This window comes from Schistocerca gregaria, chromosome 2 (genome assembly GCF_023897955.1).
Source record: "Schistocerca gregaria isolate iqSchGreg1 chromosome 2, iqSchGreg1.2, whole genome shotgun sequence".
In the NCBI taxonomy this organism is placed as follows: domain Eukaryota; kingdom Metazoa; phylum Arthropoda; class Insecta; order Orthoptera; family Acrididae; genus Schistocerca; species Schistocerca gregaria.
This window is the reverse complement of record NC_064921.1, coordinates 769,282,448-769,306,316: the sequence shown is the minus strand read 5'-3', so window position 1 is coordinate 769,306,316 and position 23,869 is coordinate 769,282,448. Positions and strand designations below refer to the sequence as shown.

General features: G+C 42.9%; 1 protein-coding gene across 1 annotated transcript in view; it reads left to right on the top strand.

Moving 5' to 3' along the window:
• The window catches only part of LOC126334996 (sodium-independent sulfate anion transporter-like), a 159,566-nt gene that overhangs the window by 68,932 nt on the left and 66,765 nt on the right, over positions 1-23,869 (top strand). Inside the window, exon 2 of the mRNA XM_049997812.1 lies at positions 536-668. Coding sequence (XP_049853769.1) covers positions 536-668 — 133 coding nt within the window. The remainder of the gene's footprint in view (positions 1-535; positions 669-23,869) is intronic.

Genomic DNA, 23,869 nt, shown 5'->3' with positions numbered 1-23,869 from the left:
TAATATCGTCATGGACACATTAAATTCTAGAATTCGTTCCTTTCTGCTTTCACTCTCGTCCTAACTGCCTGTAGAAAACGTTTCAACACCCTGGATCAAACGGCCCACACCTGGATTTAATACGACTGAGGTTTCATCGTCTCAGCCTCAGTAAGGGCTTCTCAAGAGATAAGGCAGTTAATCCGTCCTTTACGGTCTCGTTACCACTGAGATACCTTGGCACCCGAAAAACTCCTCACACAGAATCTTCCACTGGACTCTGTCCCTGAGGAACAAATAACCGTAACAGCTTAACGCGGGGAGATTTGCAGAAAGCGGTCCACCTTATCTTCTGCCGGCGCACACGCCTAGACCTGAGAGCAGACGCGGAGGCGCTTAGACAACAGGTGGCGTCACCAGGCGAGTGCGTGGACCAGAGGGGAGGGGGCGGGGTTGGAGGCCGTCGGCGGGTGGGGGTAGCGCAGCGGCGCCTCGTATAAGAGAGTCCCAGTGACGCCGGCGCTTACAGACGCTTGCGCTCTCTGCTGTGCTGCAGATGACCGTCGCCGCCTACCACGCCAACTCCGCCGAGATGGGTTTCGACGCTTCTGAAGACGACGTCTACGCCAGCGCCGCCTACGAACAGCAGACGGCCCGGCAGCAACGGGCCGGCAGCACGGACACCATCCGTAAGTTCCACTCTGGAAGTGTCTCAGCTAATCTAGCGGGTGTTTCACAATTCGTGTTGCACGCTTATCGTGGTTGTAGATGGCACTTAGTAGATTAACTTTTACAGATATCAGAACGATTTTGGCTTGTACGAGGGCTATCCACAAAGTACATTACGTTTTGGAATTAAAAATAAATAAAGTATTGGATAATTTTTTTATTATATACAGATGAAAGCCACACTTAAATATTACTTTTCTACATAGTTTCCATTTAAATTAAGGCACTTATCGTAGCGATGGACGAGCTTGGAAATTCCTTCGTCGTAAAATTCGGCCGCCTGAGCCTTCAACCATAGGGTTACCTCTCCTTGAAGCTGTGCGTCGTCATCAAAACGCTGCAAAGCCAACCACTTCTTCATTGCTGGGAATAAGTGGAAGTCGCTCGGTGACAGGTCGGGACTGTACGGAGGATGAGGAAACAACTCCCACTTAAAAGATTCGAGAACTTCACGAGTGGCATTTGCCGTGTGGGCCCGGGCGTTGTCGTGAATCAGCAAGATTTTTGAGCCCAACTTTCCCCTGCTCTTGTTTAGTATTGCTCTTCTGAGGTTGTGCAGAGTTTGGCATTACATTTGAGAGTTTATTGTAGTGCCTCTTTCCAGGAAATCCACAAAAATCACACCTTTTCTGTCCCAAAAGAAGAGGTAACCACGTCGTTGAAGGCGCAGGCGGCCGAATTTTACGACGAAGGAATTTCCAAGCTCGTGCATCACTAAGTGCTTTAATTTAAATGGCAACTACGTAGAAAAGTAGTATTTAAGTGTGGCTTTCATCTGTATATAATAAAAAAATTCCAATACTTTATTTATTTTTAATTCCAAAACGTAATGTACTTTGTGGATAGCCCTCGTAACTTTCGACTAGTTCTTTTCTAAACCAGTGTAGCGACGCTTTTTTTTTATCCCGACTTCCGTATCTTCCATGAAAGTAGAAATGTTAATTTATCTATACATTGACTGGTATTGAGGGGCTTTGTTTTATCCCGGCTAGTTCTTAAATTAACCCAGTGAGTCACTACAAGTATTGTCTTCCCAGTTTTGAAGGAAAAAAACCATAAGTAAATTAATACTCAATAGATTCTCGTTCACTTGTTTCAGTCACTAGTCTGCAGTTTATTCTTGGTGAAAATCACGTAACCTAATTATTTATGAACCTAAATCGAAGTAAAGTTCAAGACAAATAGTCAATTTCAAATTAACACGTTATTTCATTTAACAATAATTATTAATAATTCAGTTCATTCACATGATCGCATTCAAAAGGGGTTCTTTGAATAAGTATCTAATCTGGAATCCCGTCAATATCAGAGATACTAAACAGTGTTCTGTCACTTTCGATAAAAAGATTGTTCCCGTTTACTATCCATAAACTGTCACGAACTATGATTACTAGTCGCGTGAAGTAAAGCTTTTCCACTATCACAATACAAAGTCCGAATCTGTCCAAAAATCGTTAATTCAGTAAAATATTTAAATCTTCACACGAAGTCAGAGAGATTATTGATCACCTCCGCGTTCCTCTAATATGAAAAAAGTTCTAATTCTGATCTGAAATTATTGCTTTGCAAAGAACAATCTCGTCGCGATTTATTCTTGCGCCCTGGTTTAATAAAGCTCCTACTGTTGCTTCCTAAAGCTGTACGTTCTAATTGACGTCGGACAGACTAGAGGATAGAGACTGGAGTATCGTAATTGCATTGAATGTCTATTTATACTTCAGTAAGCGCTATCTTTGGTGTTCGAGACCTACATTCTGTGACTATAATATTTATTTTCTGATATATAAGAATAACTAACAATTTAACCATTTCTATCGTTTTCCCCCCTCCCATGCTTCCAAAATTTATGATTAATATTCTTTTCTTTTTCTATTATTTTTCTGCTATAGATTTCCCTCTATTTGTCTCTTATTTCTATTTCGTGAATTACTTCTTGTGGAGGGGCTTAGGACATTTTCTGAATTTATATTTCGAGCTATTTTGATTTATTAACACTGAGAGGCGTTGTAGGTGTTACACCAGACACACATTCATCCTTCTCCCCCATCCTTGAAAGTCAGTAACATTTTCGCAGAATCGCCCAGTATATAAACATACATATACAAATACTGGCGCCTATAACTTTGACGCTCTGTAGCGCCGTTGGATGACGTTTCCAGACATGGGTTCCATGTAAAACCTGATCTACTAGAGTCCCCTCTACAAGCCCCAAAAGTGTGTAACATGAATTATGAAACACGCTGTAAACGGTTAAAACGGGAACACTGTTTCAGTCGTAAGTAGCCTATATTACGTCTTCCAGGAGTACTAAAACTTGATTTTTATTATTTCTGTCAACTATCAAAATGGTTCAAATGGCTCTAAGCGCGATGGGACTTAACATCTGAGGCTATCAGTGCCCTAGACTTAAAACTAGTACCTAACTAACCTAAGAACACATACACCCATGCCCGAGGCAGGATTCGAATCTGCGACCGTAGCAGCAGCGCGGTTCGGGACTGAAGCGCCGAGAACCGCTTTTTTTTTATATATAATCTCATTTTGTTCGTTTTTGATTGTTGCATCTGCTCGGGGCCGACGTCGCAAGACACCCGTTTCAGTTCGTCGTTCATCCATTAACTCAGTTTTTGTATTACAGAGGGCAGCTAACCCGCTGACCGAAAACGCTGAGTTACCGTGCTGGCGAACCGCTCGGCCACAGCGGCTCTCATAACCTACTCATTAACAAATGTATTCTTACGATGAAGTCTTAACACAATAAGTGAAGTATTAAAGTTAAAAACTGTGCATATTATGTGTTGACGCAGAGTAACTCACAACGCGCATATTATCCAGACTATATTCATTTAGTATTTGAGAATGAGAGCACTTCGCAACTTCCAACAAACGTTACACATAATTTCAAGGCTTTTAGAAACTTTTCTGGCTAACTGCTGTGCGCAAAATACTGAATGGAAGAAAATTTATCGCTTACTATATTTTCTTTGTTTAACCTGAAAACTCCAGCATCAGGCATGACTTTCTAATTTACTACATCTTTACTATTAACTCAAGTCGCACACATGTTGCAGACAGTATCCACACATACGATTGAATGTACTGGCAAAATTATGTCCTTGTAGGACACGTAGTTCACAAGATATGACATCATAAACATTCAGTTTTCAGAAACTGGTCTTTCAGGATCATGACGCAGCCTCCTTGCCCTTTTGTTAGTGGAGTGTTGTTACAGAAACGAGTGTTTAATCTTACGATACCCTTGGTCATGATCTTTTTAATGTCATGCTCACCTCGTAATAAGTTCGATCTACTGAGCTGCTTGCTTCATTCGTAAACGATATCTCGCAAATAGAAGACACAGGTCAACAGATATAGTCCGTCTTTATAATTTTTGGAAAGGTTTCCGTCATAGTATCACATATGCGACTAACGACCAAGAAATGATCATATGGGGAATCTTCACAAATGTGCGAGTGACTCGGTGTAATTTTGTCTGAGAGAACGTCTTACATCACACCACTCTGGAGACGCCACATAACGTTGTATTTGTATTAGTGGTCTACAACTTAAATGACCACATTCAATTCCATTGACACACTACGAATGTATACTTTTTATCTTCTAGGTACGCCAATGAAGCCAGTTACAGATTACAGGGTTGCTTTTCCAATCAAGGCGTCAGTCTACCTGCTCTACAAATTAATATAGTATTGGTTTGGGACGTAAGTTCGTAGCCTTTTTGCATAAGCACAAAAGAAACACATAGCAGAGACATTAGACATTACTAGCATATTCTCCACTATTTACAACAGTCTGTCACTGCTGGGGTAACTTTTCGACACCGCGGCTGCAGAAATCACGTGGTTTTGAGGCGAAAGACCCGTCGAGCCGTTTTCGGAGCGCATTTTCATCCGGAAAGGAAGTTCCTCGAAGGCTGTTCGACAGAGAGCAGAAAAGGCGAAAATCTGAGGACGCCGGATCAGGTGAATAAGATGGGTGTGGAAGGACTACCCATCCAACTCCTATACAATGTCTTTAACAGTCTAGGAGAATGCTGGCGGGCGTCATCACGGAATAGCATCACTTCACGCAGTCTTTATGGTCGTTGCTCTTGGATGGCGTCTTTGACACCTCAGTAGTTGACAACAAATGTCAGCAGCGATGATTCCACCTCTGGGAAGCAATTCATAGTGCACCACATCATCGCCGTGCCACCAGATGCATAACATTGCCTTTGTGGATGCCTGTAGGGTTGCTACTTTGTTTGGGCTTCCATACCTTTCTTTTCCTTATTTCAGCATGAAGATACCCTTTCTCGTCAGCAGTAAGAATTCACGACAGCAATAGTCGATGTTGTTCACGAACCTGTTCATGACGAGCAAGCAGAGATGCCCGTATGACAACCCACTGATTGCTTGCGATACCCATACACTCGATTTTTGAACCTTCCCTACTACATGCGATGTAGCAACATGGTGGAATGATCACAAATTTGCTAGTTTTCAGGTAAACTGACTACATCAAATCCCGAAGGTCTTCCTGAACGTGGAGAGCCTCTAATGTCAAAATGGTCTCGCCATGCTCTTTCCAGCTGTAACGCCGCGCGGGTTAGCCGCCCAGTGTAAGGCGTCTTGTCACGGTCCTCGCGGCTCCCCCTGTCGGAGGTTCGAGTCCTCCTTCGGGCATGGGTGTGTGTGTCGTCCTTAGCGTAAGTTAGTTTACGTTAGGTGTAAGCTCAGGGACCGATGATCTCAGCAGTTTGGTCCCATAAGCCCTTCCCACAAATTTCCAACGGTAATATTTCCTTACTCGGTGCAATTTTTCCTGGCTCCCTCAGATGCTGTCACCACTGCACTAATTCAAATAGAAGAACGTGTGGGAAATGTTCCGATTTCTCCACTTAGCACTCCATTTTCTAGCGTCCACATCTCCACGCACTCTCTCCAAATGATTAAATGACAATGTTTTAACTGAAATAGCAACAGTGAACCTACAAATAAAAAAAGACAATCGCTAAATAAACCGATAGCAACCAGATAGCAACTGCAAAACAAAAGCGCTACTAACTTATGTGCCCACCTAGAAAAACTCAAATTTCAGTGACATTAACAAAAACAGTTCAGTAAGTACAATGACCAATAAGTATCTGCCTTCTAAGAAACTTGTTTCTGAACTCTGTAAACTCCGTTCTGCATGTGATGGTATGTTAACCGTTTGTATATCGTATTTTCTGAGGTGGAAATCATATTCCAGTCCAGTATTTCTCCAAACTAGAGTGAAAAACCACCTAGAAGCCACACTCAGGCTGACCAGTGTACCAGCCACGGTCGTTTATCCGTCGCGCAGATTCGACCCCGGGTCTAACTCACCTTCCTGCTTTTCAAGAAATTAGTTTCTGAATAAATAAATTAAACTCATACACTGCAATTTCGCGAACCATAACTTTTAAATGGACTTGTACGACCAATTTAAAAAGTGCCTGTAGACATTGGATGGAAGCTCATGTTTTATTCTAACTAGCTCCGCAAACAGCCAATCCGATCCTGTGTCTAGGACTGAAAATTATATGTCACTGATGTCGTTCATTTTCTCACATCGGAAGTGTGCTGATTGAATAATGTGAATTCTATGTAGGTCTTTTTTTATAGTGCCTCCCTTCTTCCCTCAGAGCCCTTCTTTGCTCTCTCCAAAGGGGCTTTCATCAGCAAGCTTCAGTACTTTACTTAAATTTAAAAGTAAATAACATGTTCCGATAAAAAGTGATTCATAATCTTCTCATCTTTACAGAAATAAAGAACGTAATCAAGAAATAAATAGTATGAAATGAAATTGTAGGCGTTCCTCGGAGTCCATATGCCGTGACGAGAATTCTTTTTGAGAACAGAAAACTTCATGATGTGTAGCAAGAACAGAAAGTGTGTTTCTTCATAATGCAAATTTGTATACAAATATCTTGACGTACCGTTATTCTTACAGCAACGAAGGATAATCATAATCGGCAGTAGATGGTCAAACTGGCAGTCCGTCACAAGAGTTTAAAGCCTGGGATGTTTCTTGGTTGTCAGATGAAAAAAAAAATATTCACTGGGTGCTGTACAAAAATAATCATTATCGAAACAGTTCGTCGAAAACTTTTTTTTATGGATAACAAAATAATCGTCTTCTAAATCAAACGCTCCTGTCGGAAATATGGAATCAAAAATAACATACACTGGCAGTATACATTCTGGTTGACATTCGAAGTAAATGTTCACCTCCAGAGTTTCTTCCAGCTGTTCTACTGGTCCAGTGTCAGGCAACGTCATCCAGTAGGCCAGCCACATGTCCCCAGTACACGAAGAGACGTGTACTGGAATGTGCACCACACCAAGCTAGGCCATAACAGTCTTGAGGCAAATTGCCTACGTCTGTTTTTCTGTCATTGCTCTTCTAATAAAGTGTTACACAACGGAAAGAAATCTCAGCACATGCAACACAGAAAAGTAAATATGGACTTCGGACAGCACAGTAGATTTGGAAATCACATTAAATCACCAGCCATGACTGAATTTCAATCTCGCAGAGTTCAATACGAATCGCCTTTTGTTCCCTGCGCCAGTGGAGTTACGCTCCATGTCTCACTACGCGCCTTCGCTGAATGTCAGTAGAAAGAACCGTTGTGTTAATTTTCTGTGTCTCGCTCCTTGTTCTAGACACTTTCGGTCAAAACTGCTTATAATCTCTGTGAGTCAATAACGGAATTCCACGTCAGTTCGCCACATACCGTCCGATGTAACTGTGGTTGCACGAGGAGTCAGTAACTGTCAAATGAAGATAAAATAATAGCAAAACTTATTTATAGAAATAAAAGAAGCAGTTTTACTGCTCACATCACGTTATCTGCTAAGATGTAGAATAATTTTTTTCTGTCACAGTTATTAACAGTGATGTCCTATCATTCGGTCCGTTTGCTGTCTTAATACCTTAAAACTCGAACATCCACCCTTATTCATTGTCACAAATAACCGTCTGAGTAAATTGCAGAACAAATACCTGATTTCCTCTACACTTGCAAAACGAATCAAACAGACCGGAATTCGACACCTTTAGTGAGCGAGTAAGTTTCATAATCTTACAGCGTGGTGTAAGTTTTTGGTATTTTCAAAACATCGTCTAGTCTGCTGTTGTCAGGCTTCTACAATAAGTCACGATCTGGAGAATGAATTAGTAATTAACTAAAAACGAACGTAAACTTTCATTAACATCTGAAGACAGCGGCCAATATTATCAATAGCCCTCTTCCAGGCACTTAAACGTGATTTGCAGAGTATCCATGTATATGTAGATGAATAGCCACTGAAGTTCTTTCAAATATTTATTCCTTTATGCGTAGCAATTTCAACTAACATAAAATGCAACTTCCTTTTATTTCAGAAAGCTTATTCACGAGTGTTTTGAGGTTTCTGCTACATTGTACCTCTCAGTTTCCTTACGGAGATGGTGTAATCACAATACGCAAAGCATTCTGTAAAGCAGTGTCAAAGGTACCAGACAAGAACAAAACATTAATAGCAATATAGCTAAAGAAAAAGCGAACAATTCACCTATTTGTGGATGAGACTCAGACGTTTATACGATTAATAAATTTTTCTGCATAGCTACGCGGCGGCGCAAGTTTCCTCTCACTAAAGGCTGCCGTCAAATAACATCGTCCCTTTGCTAAATTACTAGATGCTTGAAAACAATATCAGATGTGTCTGTTGACAAGTAACTAAACTAATTTTAATTTCTTGTATTATGGGTCCACAGTTTGTATAAATGCATGCGACGTCACATAATAAATTACCAACGGTGGCTGTCTATCAAACTTTCTAAAGCGTCCTTACTGGCACAAGAAATAACTGAAGACATAAATCGATATGAAGTGCTCAAAGGAGAACAAGAGTAAAGATTCAGCTTTCCTTCAGCCACCTCGGTGCACGAAAATATACATAAACGGAACACCTGCCATGTTAGACGTGTAGTTACCGGATATTGCGTCTGCATTAATCATCAGAAATGGCTGCTTAATATTCGGCCTCTACCTCTGATGTTGCCAGAAATCACTGTAGACATTGACCAACTGACGGAATATAGGATCATAAAATGGCAAAAATATTTCATATCCGGAAGATAAAAAGAAGGCGACGTCGCTGGATAGCCTAGTAGCGGATCAGTACTCAAAGTTGCTGGCATTGACCTTTTTTGCGACCTTCTCGGCCATACCAACCTGTCTGGTCCTTAACCTTGGGAAGGGTGCACCTTGCGACGGACACAACCTTGGTAAAGGTGCACCTTGGATTGGAAGCTGTATCTGGAATAAAGCATAAACTAGCCCTGTAGAAAGAGGAAGTTGGGGGCGCTAACTCTACAATCTTTTAAGGTTTGAGGAGAAATGCAAGAATTAATAACAGTTTCGATTAAAAAGTAGTCAAGTTTTCAAATATCAAGATAAAATCACAAAAATACTACAACAAAAAAGTATGTTATAGAACACCTGACGCAGTATAAAAGCAGTACAGACAAATACTTTATGTTGGATATGTACTAATTGGATTCCAGCTTAGTATATTTCTCGTTTTGCAGGAGTCCTGGGTCCGTCTCGAAATATTCGTAGAAAATAAATTGTCAAATTTGTCGTGTGTCAGCGGTCAGTAAGTTCGTGATGTGTTCCACTGTACTTCCTCGTCTGCAACCATTTCTTTGACGAATGGTTCGTTGGTGACAATTTATTCCAGCTTCTCATCAAAACGAAATGCAAATGCAAGCATACTCCATACCAAATCAGAGATTCGTGACTACGGTTGCCGTCCGTGTAGACTACTGGCATCACATACATCGCACCTTCACTAAATCTTTCATGAAAGATTTATAACTTAGAAAAGCAGAGACAAGTTATCGTCTATTCGCTGACCTATTTACTTGAGAGCATAACAGTACATACCGGTCAGTCCTGAATGGTCCATTTCGATCTCGAACTTGTGGTTAGAAATACCTGTTGGTATATGGACAACAGAACTAATAGCCCTTAACCATTCGGACATTGTTTCCTGAATTTGAACTGCTATGTACCATTTACAGGTAACAGATACACTTAACACACAAATCGCACACTTCGCGAAGGAAAGGTGCCAATGTGTGCGAAGGATAGGTAAACATTTCCAATTAGGAGGCTAAACCTGCTCTCGAGGTCTCACGATTTTACTTTTTATCACTGTTTTTCGTAATTTTTTCTTCGGTTTATGTAAACTAATCTATATTTTTAAGATACAAATTGTGATTATACGGGTAAATAGTTACGAATAAAATGGTATTTAATAAGCAGCTACTAATTTTCCTCAATAGAATTAGCAAACGACCGAAGGAAGAACTACTCTGTTTGCTGTCAACGTAGTGCGTACAGTTCGTTTCCGAGACAGTGACAGTTTAATGAAAAAATAAACAAAGAAATAAACTGACCGTCCGTCACAGCTGTGCGAAAACCAACGTTTCAGTTTCGATCCATGGGAATGACATTAGACAGAGGGTCCGTCGCATGTAGGAACACTGAATAGTAGTGCGTTTTATGAGAAATCTCAGGAACTGACCATTATCGGTATCTACAACTCTGTGAATCGCGATTTAATTTCAGAAGTGTTTGCACACTCCTATATATATGAGAAATTGAAATATAATGAGAAATTGACCACTAGATGCCACGACTGTCGGAACCGCCATTATAAAAGGGGGCGGAGAGTATTTTGTTGTCAACAGAGAAAGAGTAACAATAGATAGGGATGATAGATAAACTCCAGTGGAAGACTCTGCAGGAGAGACGCTCAGTAGCTCGGAACGGACTTTTGTTGAAGTTTCGAGAACATACCTTCACCGAAGAGTCAAGCAGTATATTGCTCCCTCCTACGTATATCTCGCGAAGAGATCATGAGGATAAAATCAGAGAGATTAGAGCTCAGACAGAAGCATACCGACAATCCTTCTTTAGACGAACAATACGAGACTGGAATAGAAGGGAGAACCGATAGAGGTACTCAAGCTGCCCTCCGCCACACACCGTCAGGTGGCTTGCGGAGTATGGATGTAGATGTAGATTTAGATGTAGAATTGTTCTATCAGGAAAGCTTGGAGACTTCGAACGTGGACTAGTCACTGGATGTCCGTGAGTAACATATCTATCAGGCATATATCGACACTTCTAATGCTGTCCAGTTCGGCTGTTGATAATGTAATTACAAAGTGGTTTAACAACAACTCGCTCACAGAAAGAATCATACCTAAAGACTGGAAAATTGCTCAAGTCACACCAATACCGAGAAAGGGAAGCAGGAGTAACCCAGAGGCCCATATCACCAACGTTGATTTGCAATAGGCTGGTTCAAATGGCTCTGAGCACTATGGGACTTAATATTTGAGGTAATCAGTCCCCTAGTCTTAAAACTACTTAAACCTGACTAACCTAAGGACAACACACACATCCAGCGTGCAGGGTAAAAATCATAAAGGGAGACCAAGAGATGGATACACAAGCAGATTCAGAAGGATGTAGGTTGCAGTAAGTACTGGGAGATGAAGAAGCTTGAACAGGATAGAGTAGCATGGAGAGCTGCATCAAACCAGTCTCAGGACAGAAGACCACAACAACAACAACAACAATAGGTATCCGGATACTTTTGACCAGAAAATGTGCCTTGGTGCAGGCGTATGAGAGGGAGGGGTTCCACCAACGGTTTTGCTTTTTCTATTTTACAAATGTTTTTGAGTTCCTGAATGAAACTTCTCACTCGCCAGCGTGCCGAAACGAACTTCCTCTGTAGGTAGTCAAAACTGGTCCGGGAGGGAAGTTGGACACGAACGTTTGCCTCTCGTGAGTTGCATTCAACTATCTCAGCTAATACCGTCGTATATCTCCACTGAATCAACACAAAGACTTTGTCTATAACTACCTCTTCACGCTGCAGCATTAAATTATTACATTTAATTGATTCAGCTGTAGGTTGTTGGCAAAACATTGTACGCTGCGTTACCGAAATGAAACACTGTTTTAGCCTTGTTTCGCAAGCTTTATTATTATTGTGCGATCTAGGTTCGCATTATAAGCCTATTCTTCTTGTATATAACTGCTTATTAGTTGCTTGACGTGGCAGATAATGATTTCTGGACTTGTAACTGAACAGACAGAATTGTCTGTTACCACCTGTTTGTAGAAATTTTGAAAGCACTAAGCCTACAGTTGTACTCCGCAACCCTGGTGATCGTGTGCGGTAGAGGCTGCATCCTGTAACAATACACCACCCCCTACCCATTTGTCACATTTGTGTGTAATGGTGCACCGGAAGAAAGCTTCAGTGTAAGCCGTCCGCATCAGAACAGCTTCAGCCGGAAACTAAAGTTTCCAAGTCAAAACACGATTCAGTATAGACGGCTTGTAACAAGATAACGCTATAGCAATATTCTGTGTAAGGGACCTGGCCTTGTTCACGTGATTAACCTTAATGGGGACACAGCTGACTCTGTTCCGAACTCACATTCGCTTAACCTTTAGAACAACGTACTTCATAACTTAATTACTTTCAGTGGGTCAGGGTGTGTTTTACCTTCATATTGCTAACCTAAGTTTCCATCAACTGGATACCCATTAGTTCACTTTGGAGGATTTTAGAGCAAACCAGTGAACACGCTTTAGCTTACAGACATTATTGTCAACGTAAACTGAAGCCACGATCTCAAACTTCGATTTACTGTCAGAAATTGTGAAGTGTGAGTCTGTAATTATGTGAGAGCATTTGCAACAAATCAAATCATTCCCGACGGTTCATATGACGTCTAACGGCTTGAGAAGAGTCATTCAGCACGCGTTATAAGACTTTTCTCCTATGACTCTCATTTATGGCCGTTTACGACTCATTGCGATTGTTGCGTGTTAAGTGCAGTTGTCTGCGTATGATACTTGTACTATAGCGCCTTTATATTGTAGCTGTTTTTGATGGTTCGTCTAGAGAGGATGACCTGTGCACGGTACGCTATGCTTCTCATGCTGAGAAGGACCAAGCGAGGCAACAGAATAATTTGCCCATCCAGTTGATTGGCATTTCACATTCACTTCATGAAAGTTAATACAGGATTTCGAGGCGCAGCCTAGCTATCAGGAAGTAACTTTTCCTACAGCCTTTATTGTATTCAGGTACTGCTTATTTCTAACGATGAAATTTACAATATACATACATACCCGTTTCCTTTTCCTCTTTGTGGGCTTAAGGGCCTTCACTTTCATCATACTCTTTTGGGTCAAATGCGGTTGAGTTATCAGTTAAATTAAGCCGACCCTTTCGAATAGTTTACGGGCCATGAATTTCTTGTAAGCTTTTTCGTGCCTGGAGATGACGAAAAAAATAATAAACTGCATAGTTGACATCAACAGAAGAACAAGAAACTTTCAGCTGTTTGTAGTACCGTTTTCTGTGTGGATACTCGAAGAAAGTTTCGTAGGAATGTGGCACTGCACGTAACTTAACACGCACAACTTTATGTGTCCCCTGTTTCCAACAACAATAAAATGAATGAGAAAATGTGGGCAGAAGTTTCTGTCAGCACTAGTTTACAATGTTCTGGCTTACGTCATCCACCACCAACTGCGATATCTGTCAATTCAGACAAAAGATGACAATGTATTTGAAGGATGAGACAAACGATCACGGAAAAGAAAATCACTGAGCAGAGGAAAGCAAACTCGACACTTTAACATACCTTCAGCATTCCGTAAGCTGTATGTGGAAGACCTTAATCTCTTCTATCAGTAGTTACCGTAGGTCCCTGGAGCAACGAAGAGTACCAAGCTACTGAAGGAATCCAGCAGGTTATTTCCGTTCTGAAGAAAGGTAGTGGACCTATTCGAACAATTATAGTTGCATATTGCTGGCGTCTGCTGCAGAATATGGTTCATGTTTTCGTAGCATGAGATTTTTCGCGAACGAACCTGTCTTCTGTAAAAATAAATATTGACTCCGCAAAAAGATACCTTATAAAACTTAGCTCCGTCTGTTCGTCCTACAGATGCAGAGGGAAGTAGACAACAGAGACTAGGTTGACGACTTGCGGAAGGTATTCTATACCATTCCTTTAGTTCCATATTTAACTAAACAGAACGCGGACGTAAGTGTGCGATGAGTGATCGTGACAGACGATCATTGGAGAGAATTGTGACGAAAAATAAGAGGAAGTCAGTTGTAAGAGTCGCTGCAGAACAGAATGTCACTCTTGCGAACCCTGTCAGCACCAAAACAACACGGAGCTCCATAAGCACGGAATTGCACGGCTAGCTAGAATATTCCAAAACCACTCATCAGTTGTGCAAATCCCCATAACAGGGGAATGTTTTGCCGAAACCATAAAACCTGGACTACGGAGCAATGGAAGAAAAGTATTTGGTCGGATGAGTCTTCTTGTACACTTTTTCCAACTTATGGTCAAGTTGGTGTCCCAAGAATGAAACGTGGTGAGGGTTCGGTGATTATTTGGGCTGCCGCACCGTGGTGTACCATAGTCCCATTGTTACTCTGCAAGGCCGCCTTATGCCAAGCATTATGTGACCATTTTGGCTGATCAGGTCCATCTCGTGGTATAGTGTTTTTTTCCCAATTGTGATGCTCTGTTCCAAGATGACGGGACCCTGTTAACGCAGCTTACATGGTCCGGTACTGGTCTTGTGAACACGAGGATGAATTGTCGCTTTTTGCCAGGCCACCACAGTCAGCAGATATCGTTATTACTGAACCTTTGTGGTCTAGTCTGGAGAGAAGGATGCGTGATTGCTATGCACCTCTACCATCGTTACCTATACTTAACACTATTTTGTAGAAATAATGGTATAAAATTCTCTGGAAAACCATATAGGGCCTGGATTTACTCACTGCGAGACGATTCGAACCAGTTTTGAATGCCAACGGGTTTCCTACACCGTACTAGTCACGGTAGTGTGTCGTATTTTTGGTGTTTCCATATTTCTGTCCAAACCTTGTGCTCTAGATGACCACCATTACTCTTATAATATCGTTCATTTACGCAGATGAGACAGCACTTGCTGTGCAACGTAGAACTTTTGAGGAGGTAGGACGAAAACACACTACAGGTTTAAGGCACCATCTGACTATTGTGATAGCAACTAACTGAAGCCAAAGCCTTCAAAGTGTGTGCATTTCACTTACGGAACAGAGAGGCTCGGAGGAGACAGAATAACCTGGAGAGGTCAACAGTTAACCCACTGTGACACCCCAAAATACCACGGAGTAAAGCTGGACCGTTCTGTCACCTTCAAAGACTACTGCACAAATACAAAAATGAACGTCTGTGCTAGGAATAACATTATTAAGAAGCTGACCGGCAACAACTGGGGAGCACATCCACACGTCCTCCACACATCTGCCCTTCCTTTGTGCTTCTCCGCTGCTAAATATGCACCTGTATGACAGAACTCCAGCCATGGCAAACAGGTAAATATTGCCCTAAATGAAACAGGACGAATTGTAACCGGCTGCTTGCGGACAACCCCTGTTAACAAAATCTGCCACCTCGTGGGAATAACACCTCCAGACATTCGAAGGAGAACGGCAACTGAAATAGAAAGAAAGAAGCAGAAGACGTACCAAAGACACCCAATGTTTGGAAGAGAACATCAACCACCAAGACTTAAATCGAAAAAAGTTTTCTTCAGACAACGCAACCAATTCAGATAATACCTGCAAACCATAGTATACTACTTTTGCATAGCTCATCGTTAAATAAATATTGGGACAACCCCTAAGAAGAACTCGCTGCAAGACATCACCTCGCATACGAGACATGGAAGATCCTCAATACACTGAGAACTGGAGTATCTCAGTGTAAGGTGAACACGCAGAAGAGAGGATACGTCTCAGGGGACGAACTGTGTGAGTGCGGTGAACCTCAAGATCACCAGCAACTACTCAACAGCAGGAATCTATGAAAACCGGCATCCACGGACGATCTGGTTGCCGCCAATGGTAAGGCAGTCCGTGCAGCGGAATCGGTTGCCGCCAATAGTAAGGCAGTCCGTGCAGTGGAACTCTGGGCAGCACATGGAATATAAATGTGCACATATACTTCGTAATCATATATATGTTTTGCATCACCTCGGTTCCCAGAACTCCTGAAGATAGACGTTGACTGTGGATATTGTATCACAGACACAGTCCCTTTGACCGTTCAGAGATGTCACTATACCCACTCAAAGATGCAAACAACCATACATGAGCAGCGCGTGTTAGCCGGAGGGGGTCCAACAGCCGATCAGTTCCAGTCATTCCACCAGGAAGGAGGTATACGGCTCGTGTTGTTTGTAGTTCAGACACGCCTAGACTGTCAATATCGAGGTTCGATCGCGTCCACATTGTTACTTTGTGCCAGGAAGGGCTCTCAACAAGGGCGTCTTGGAGTGAACCAAAGCGATGTTGTTCGGTCATGTACGAAATACAGAGAGACAGGAACTGTCGATGACATGCCTTGCTCAGGCTGCCCAAGGGCTTCTGCTGCAGTGGGATGACCTCTAGCTACAGATTATGGCTCGGAGGAACCCTGAAGCAACGCCACCTTTTTAAATAATGCTTTGCTTGCAGCCACAGAACATCGTGTTACGACTCAAACTGTGCGCAACCGGCCGCACGTTGCGCAACTTCACTCCGGAGTCTGGGGCGAGGTCCATCTTTGCAACCACGACACCATGCAGTCCGGTACAGGTTGGCTTATCAACATGCCAAATGGACCGCTCAGGATTGGCATTACGTTCTCTTCACCGATGAGTGTCGCACATACCTTCAATCGGACAATCGCCGGAGACGTGTTTGGAGGCTACCCGGACAGGCTGAACGTCTTAGACACACTGTCCAGCGAGTGCAGCAAGGTGGAGGTTCCCAGCTGTTTCTGGATGTCATTATGTGGGACTGACGTACGTTGCTGGTGGCCATGGAAGGCGCCTTAACGGATGTAAGAGACATTAATGCCATCCTCCAGCTGATAGTGCAGCCATATCGGCAGCATATTGGCAAGGCATTCGTCTTCGTGGACGACAACTCGTACCCCCATCGTGCACATCTTGTGAATGATTTCTTTCAGGATAACGACATCGCTCGACTACAGTGGCCAACATGTTCTCCAGACATGAACCCTATCGAAGATGTCTGGGATAGATTGAAAAAGGTTATTTATGGATGACGTGACCCACCAACCACTCTGAGAGATCAACGCCGACTCGCCGTTGAGGAATGGGACAATCTGGACCAACAGTGCCTTGATGAACTTGTGAATAGTATGCCACGACGAATATAGGCATGCATTAATGCAAGAGTACGTGCTACGGGGTATTAGAGGTACCGGTGTGTATAGCAGTCTGGACCACCACCTCTGAAGGTCTCACCGTATGGTGGTACAACATGCAATGTGTGGTTTTCATGAGCAATAAAAAGGGCGGAAATTATGTTTATGTTGATCTCGGTTCCAGTTTTCTGTACAGGTTCCGGAACTCTCGCAACCGAAGTGATGCAAAACTTTTTTTGATGAATACTGGGTGTTACAAAAAGGTCCGGCCAAACTTTCAGGAAAGATTCCTCACACACAAATAAAGAAAAGATGTTATGTGGACAATTTCCATGTTAGAGCTCATTTCAGTTTCTTCCACCTACGCTCAATGGAGCACGTTATCATGATTTCACACGGGATACTCTACCTGTGCTGCTAGAACATGTGCCTTTACAAGTACGACACAATATGTAGTTCATGTACGATGGAGCTCTTGCACATTTCAGTCGAAGTGTTCGTACGCTTCTCAACAACAGATTCGGTGTCCGATAGATTGGTAGAGGCGGACCCATTCCATAGCCTCCACGCTCTCCTGACCTCAACCCTCTTGACTTTTATTTATGGGGGCATTTGAAAGCTCATGTCTACGCAACCCCGGTACCAAATGTAGAGACTCTTCGTGCTCCTATTGTGGACGGCTGTGATACAATACGCCATTCTCCAGGGCTGCATCAGCGCATCAGGGATTCCATGTGACGGAGGGTGGATGCATGTATCCTCGCTAACTGAGGACATTTTGAACGTTTCCTGTAACAAAGTGTTTGAAGTCACGCTGGTACGCTCTGTTGCTGTATGTTTCCATTCCATGATTAATGTGATTCGAAGAGAAGTAGTAAAATAAGCTCTAACATGGAAAGTAAGCGTTTCCGGACACATGTCCACATAACATATTTTCTTTCTTTGTGTGTGAGGAATGTTTCCTGAAAGTTTGGCCGTACCTTTTTGTAACACCCTGTGTATATTATGCATAATATGTTATGTTCTGCACACGTATAAATAAATAAATAAAATCTTTTAATGAGACGCTATCTGGTGAACTGACCGTTTTTCATTTGGCTGACTCGAAGCGGCTGCTTTCTGTGGGGAACCCCCGCCAGCTGGCTGGCTTAGCGTCCTGTAAGTTCTGACGCGTGTCAGCCAACTATCGGCCATCAGCAGTCAGCAGGCAGCAGGCGACGCACGGCTCACATTCCGACGCTGTCCGCAGCACTCGCAGAATGCGGGCCTGGATATGACAGGCAGCGAGCCGCAGCTCTCGAGCCGGCCAGACGGTGCCGGCGGAAGGAGGTCGGCGGTACTGGCTGCCTCTGCCGCCAGCAGACACAGCACAGGGGCTGCCAACACACCTACCGCAGGTCCGGAAAGCCGGCTAACACTCCGCGCACTGGTCACTGGACAGTCACGAGCCGCCTGCAACAGCACCCGCAGAACCAGTTTTTATCTTGTATCGTGCTGCAGTCACAGACAAAGAAATAATGACGACATGGGAACGCGTGTCACGAACGTCACATCTGGAGAGCCGTAAGCTGATCTAGATTGAAGCTGCTCTTCATACATGCATGTTTGCCAGTTCGTCTAGCAGCGTAGTGCTCATAATTCCAGATTAAGCATTCAAATACTCTGTTGCCTGTTGCCTACAACAGGGTCGGCCACGGCGTGCAAGACTTCAAGCGTGCACAATGTGCTGCCTGCAAGCGGTGCGTGGCTCGGACTTTCTCGGCAACACTCGGTAATGCCATCTTTCTTCCGTCCTTCTAGGTACAGCACGACATTTCATTTCGCAGTGCAATGTAACACTTTCTTTCAGCATTTGCTATGGTTTGTTTGGTCGGCACGATTTTTGTTCACTATGTCAGAATCGTGGTGTAAACGCAGTTTATCCTTCGCTGTTTGTTCCTGGTATAAAGAAAGTTTACAGGTCCAGGGACTGTTTTCTCAAAAAAAGGCAGTCCAGAGATCTATCATCGTAAACCTTTAAAAAGAAAAAAATCTTTTAAAAAGAAAAAAAACTTCAAAAATGAAAGGGAATCACAGAGGAGACGGATGAGAGCTCTCAATATCTCTTATATACTAGCACACCATCGAATCAAAGAGTAGGGAGACGTTATACAGTGAAGCGCCAAAGAAACTGATGTAGGCAAGTGTACTCAAATACAGAGAGATGTAAACAGGCAGAATACGGCGCTGGAATTGGCAATGCCTATATAAGTATCTGGCGCAGTTGTTAGGTCGCTTACTGTTGCTATAATGGTAGGTTATCAAGATTTAAGTGAGTTTTAAGATGGTTTTATATTCGGCGCACGAGCGATGGGACACAGAGCCTCCGAGTTAGCGCTGAAGTGGGAATTTTCCCGTACAACCATTTCATGAGTGTACCATGAATGTCAGGAATCCGGTAAAACATCAAATCTCCCACCTCGCTGCCGCCGGAAAAAGATCCTGCAAGAACGGGACCAACGACGGAAATTTGAGGTATGTTCCTATGGGACCAAACTGCTGACTTCATTCGTCCATAGGCTTACACACTACTTAATGTAACTTAAACCAACATACGCTAGGGATAACACACACACACACTTGCCCGAGGGAGGACTAGAACCTCCCACGGCGGGAGGAGAGACGTGCTAACCGTGCAAGATGCCCGAGACCATGCTGACGGAAGAGAATCGTTCAACGTGCCAGAAGTGAAACCCTTCAGCAAATTATTTCAAATTTCACTGCTGAGCCATAAACGAGTGTCAGCGTGTGAACCATCCAACGAAGCATATGGCCTTTCGAAGCCGAAGGCCCACTCGTGTTCCTTTGATGACTGCACGACACAAAGCTTTACACCTCACCTAGGCCCGTCAGCACCGACACTGGACTGTTGATGACTGGAAACATGTCCCCCGTTGGGACGAGTTACGTTTCAAATTGTATCGAGCGTTCCTGGTCTACAGCGTCCACATTGATACCAGGATAGTTACAACCATGAATCAGTAAAAGATTTCGCCAGGACCAATACAAGTAAATTACAGACATTTTATAATGGCAGCCAAACTGTAATACTTCACCATAATTGTCGTCATGAATATCCTGGTAGCCGTCTGACACCAAATTATAGATAAATAACCCCTTCAGACTTTTCCATGCCTTACGACCTTCAGTGATACTCCTTCATGCTGTTCATACCTGCCCTACGTCATCAATCACCTTCCAAGCGGTCGTCATCTCGGTCTGTCCTTGTTTCTTGGAATCCAGGAAGGAACTTGCTCTATCCATCCACCATTCATTAGCCCACCTGATTGTTCCATCCACCGTTTATTTTCATTACAGTCGTAACGACGTCTCTCATTCCGTCTGTTCATACGACTTCAATAATTCCCAGTGAGCATCTCACGATTGCTCGCTAAGCAGGGGTTAATTTTTTTTTTTTTTTCATGTATATCCATGTCTCACAGACCTAATTAAAATGGCAACAAATTTTCATTTCAAATTTTCAATTTCAGGAACAACTGAAGCTTCGTCTTGATAACTACTTTGTTTACAAAGAGTACACACTTCGGTCTCAACAGAATGTTTTCGCAATCGGAGGAGAAAACTGTTGATTGAAATTTCATAAGATTCCGTCGCAACGAAAAATTCCTTTGATTTAATTATTGCTGTTCCAATTCACGTACCGTATCTGTGGCACTATCTCCCCTTTTCTGCAAATTTCTGCCCTTCTTTGAACTTTTTCAGTGTCACCCGTCAGTCCCACCTCATGCGGATCCCACACCGCACAGCAGTATCCAGAATAGGGCGGACAAGCGTGGCGTAAGTGTACCTGTAGCACATTCTAAGTGTTCTGCCAAAGAATCGCAGTCTTTGGTTTGCTCTACCCAAAACATCATTTACTGATCGTTCCAGTTTACGTTATTTGCAGTTATAATCCCAAAATATTTAGTTGAATTTACATCCTTAAGACTTCTGTGACATCGTGTAACCGGAATTTAGCGGATTTCTTTTAGTAATCATGTGAATGACTTCACATTTTTCTTTATTCACTGTCAAATTCCACTTTTCTCACCATACAGATATCTAAATAATTTTGAAATTCCTTTTGGTCATCTGATGACTTTACAAGACGGTAAATGACAGTATCATCTGCAAACAATCTAAGACGGCTACTCAGATTGTCTCCTATGTCGTCAATATAGATCAAGAGGAATAGAGGGCCCATAACACTGCTTTGGTTAACGCCGGATATTACTTCTGTTTTCCTCGATGTCTATCCGTCTATTACTACGAACTGTGACCTTTCTGACAGGAAATGACGAATCCAGTAGCACAACTGAGGCGATATTCCATAGGCACGGAGTTTAGTTAGAACGAGCTTGTGAGGAACGGCGCCAAAAGCCTTTTGGAAATCTAAAAATATGGGATCAATTTGATATCTGGTTCAAATGGCTCTTAGCACTATGAGAGTTAACATCTGAGGTCATCAGTCTCCTAGAACTTAACCTAACTAACCTAAGGACATCACACACATCCATGTCCGAAGCAGGATTCGAATCTGCGACCGTAGCGGTCGCACGGTCCAGACTGAAGCGCCTAGAACCGCTCGGCCACACTGGCCGGCAATTTGACATCTCCTGTCGATAGCACTCATTACTTGATGAGTATAAAGAGCTAGTTGTGTTTCTCAAGAAGAATATTTTCTGAATCCGTGCTGACTATGTGTCAATAAATTGTTTTCTTCGAGGTACTTCGTAAAGTTCGAACGCAGTATATGTTCCAAAATCCTATTGTAAATCGACGTTAGTGATATGGGCCTGTAATTCACCGGATTACTCCTATTTCTCTTTTTGGGCATTAGTGTGACTTGAGCAATTTTGAAGTCTTTAGGTAAGGACTTTCTATGAGCGAGAGGTTGTATATAATTGCTAAATATGTAGATATTGTATCAACATACTCTGAAAGGAACCTGACTGGTATACAATCTGGAACGGAGGCCTTGCCTTTATTAAGTGATTTAAGCTGCTTTGCTGCACCGAGGATAAGTGCTTCCATGTTTCTCATGTTGGCAGTTGTTCTTGATTGGAATTCAGGCGTATTTACTTCGTCTTCTTTGGTGAAGGAGTATCGGAAAACCGTGTTTAATAACTCTGCTTTAGTGGCGCTGTCATCAGAGACTTCACCGCTGTTATCGCGCAGTGAAGGTATTGATTTCGTCTTGCCACTGGTTTGCTTTATGTATGACCAGAATCTCTTCGGGTTTTCTGCCAGATTCCGAGACAGAGATTCGTTGTGGAAATTATTAAAAGCATCTCACATTGAAACAAGCGCTTTATTGCGAACTTCTGAAAAACTTTGCAAATCTTTGGGATTTTGCGTTTTTCAGTCTTGATACTCCCTATTTGTCCAAGATTATTTGTTGCCAAGAGGTCAAGTATGCTTTCACAACCATTCACGCATCGAGTGGGCTCATGATCTAATTGCTCAAAATAATTTTCTGAGAAAGCATTCGGTACAATTTCGGATGACTTTTATGCCTGCCACCGGCTTTAAACGTATAATTTTTCCAGCAAATCGAGGGTAGGTGAAGTCACCATCGAGTATGATTGTACCTGTTTGAAATGAGACTCAGGTTTTCTTTGAACCGTTCAGCACCTTTGTCTTCTGAGCCGGGGGGTCGGTAGAGCGATCCAATTAATAGTTTAGTCCGATTGTCAGAAACTATCCACTTCAATTTCACTACAAGGCAAACTACTTCTGAGAGCAGTAAATACTCCACCACCAATTGTATTTAATCTATCCTTTCTGAAGACTGTTAGATCGTTAGAAAAAATTTCTGCTGAGCTTATTTCCGGCTTTTGCCAACGTTCTGTACCTACAACTATTTGAGTCTCGGTGCTTTCTATGAGGACCTGCAGCTCTGGTTCTTTCCCAATACAGCCACGACAATTTGCAACCACACTACCGGTCGCTTCTACAACTACCTTACTGTGTTTTACCTGCACCCTTTTAGACGGACGCCTTTTCTGAGGTTCGCTGAGACTCTCTATCCTAAAAAAAAGACCAGTCCCTTCCACACAGCCCCCGCTACCCGTGTAGCCGCCTCCTGTGTGTAGTGGACTCCTGACCTATTAAGCGGAACCCCGAAATCCACCACCCGATGGCGCAAGTCAAGGAGTCTGCAGCGTACACGGCTTTCTTTCTGGACTTATGATGAATACGTTTCACATTACGACGGCAATGCAAACAGATCTATAGTTTTTTATTGTCGCCGTTTGTTAACCTTTTTTGTTATTTGTTTTGCATCCCCTTCGCCCCATACAGGCGGGAGCTGGGGACTGTGAGAGGGGCTGCTAGTGGTACAAACATGGCGCTCCGCTGTAAAAATATTAACACGAAACAAATACGATCAAAAGGTGAAAATTTTGCAGATGAAGTTTGTTGGCGTTTACATTAACATCTGAAGTGTTAACCTTCTTTGTTGTATAGACCACCGACCTACTATCGATATAAACCAGTCCAGGCGACAGCAGCGTCACCTGGCGAGGAATGACTGCTAGTCAGACACACGCACGGTGCATGTAGTACCAGCGAGCATGCTGTGTAGAATGGGGAAGGCGCGCGATCTACACTCCTGGAAATTGAAATAAGAACACCGTGAATTCATTGTCCCAGGAAGGGGAAACTTTATTGACACATTCCTGGGGTCAGATACATCACATGATCACACTGACAGAACCACAGGCACATAGACACAGGCAACAGAGCATGCACAATGTCGGCACTAGTACAGTGTAATCCA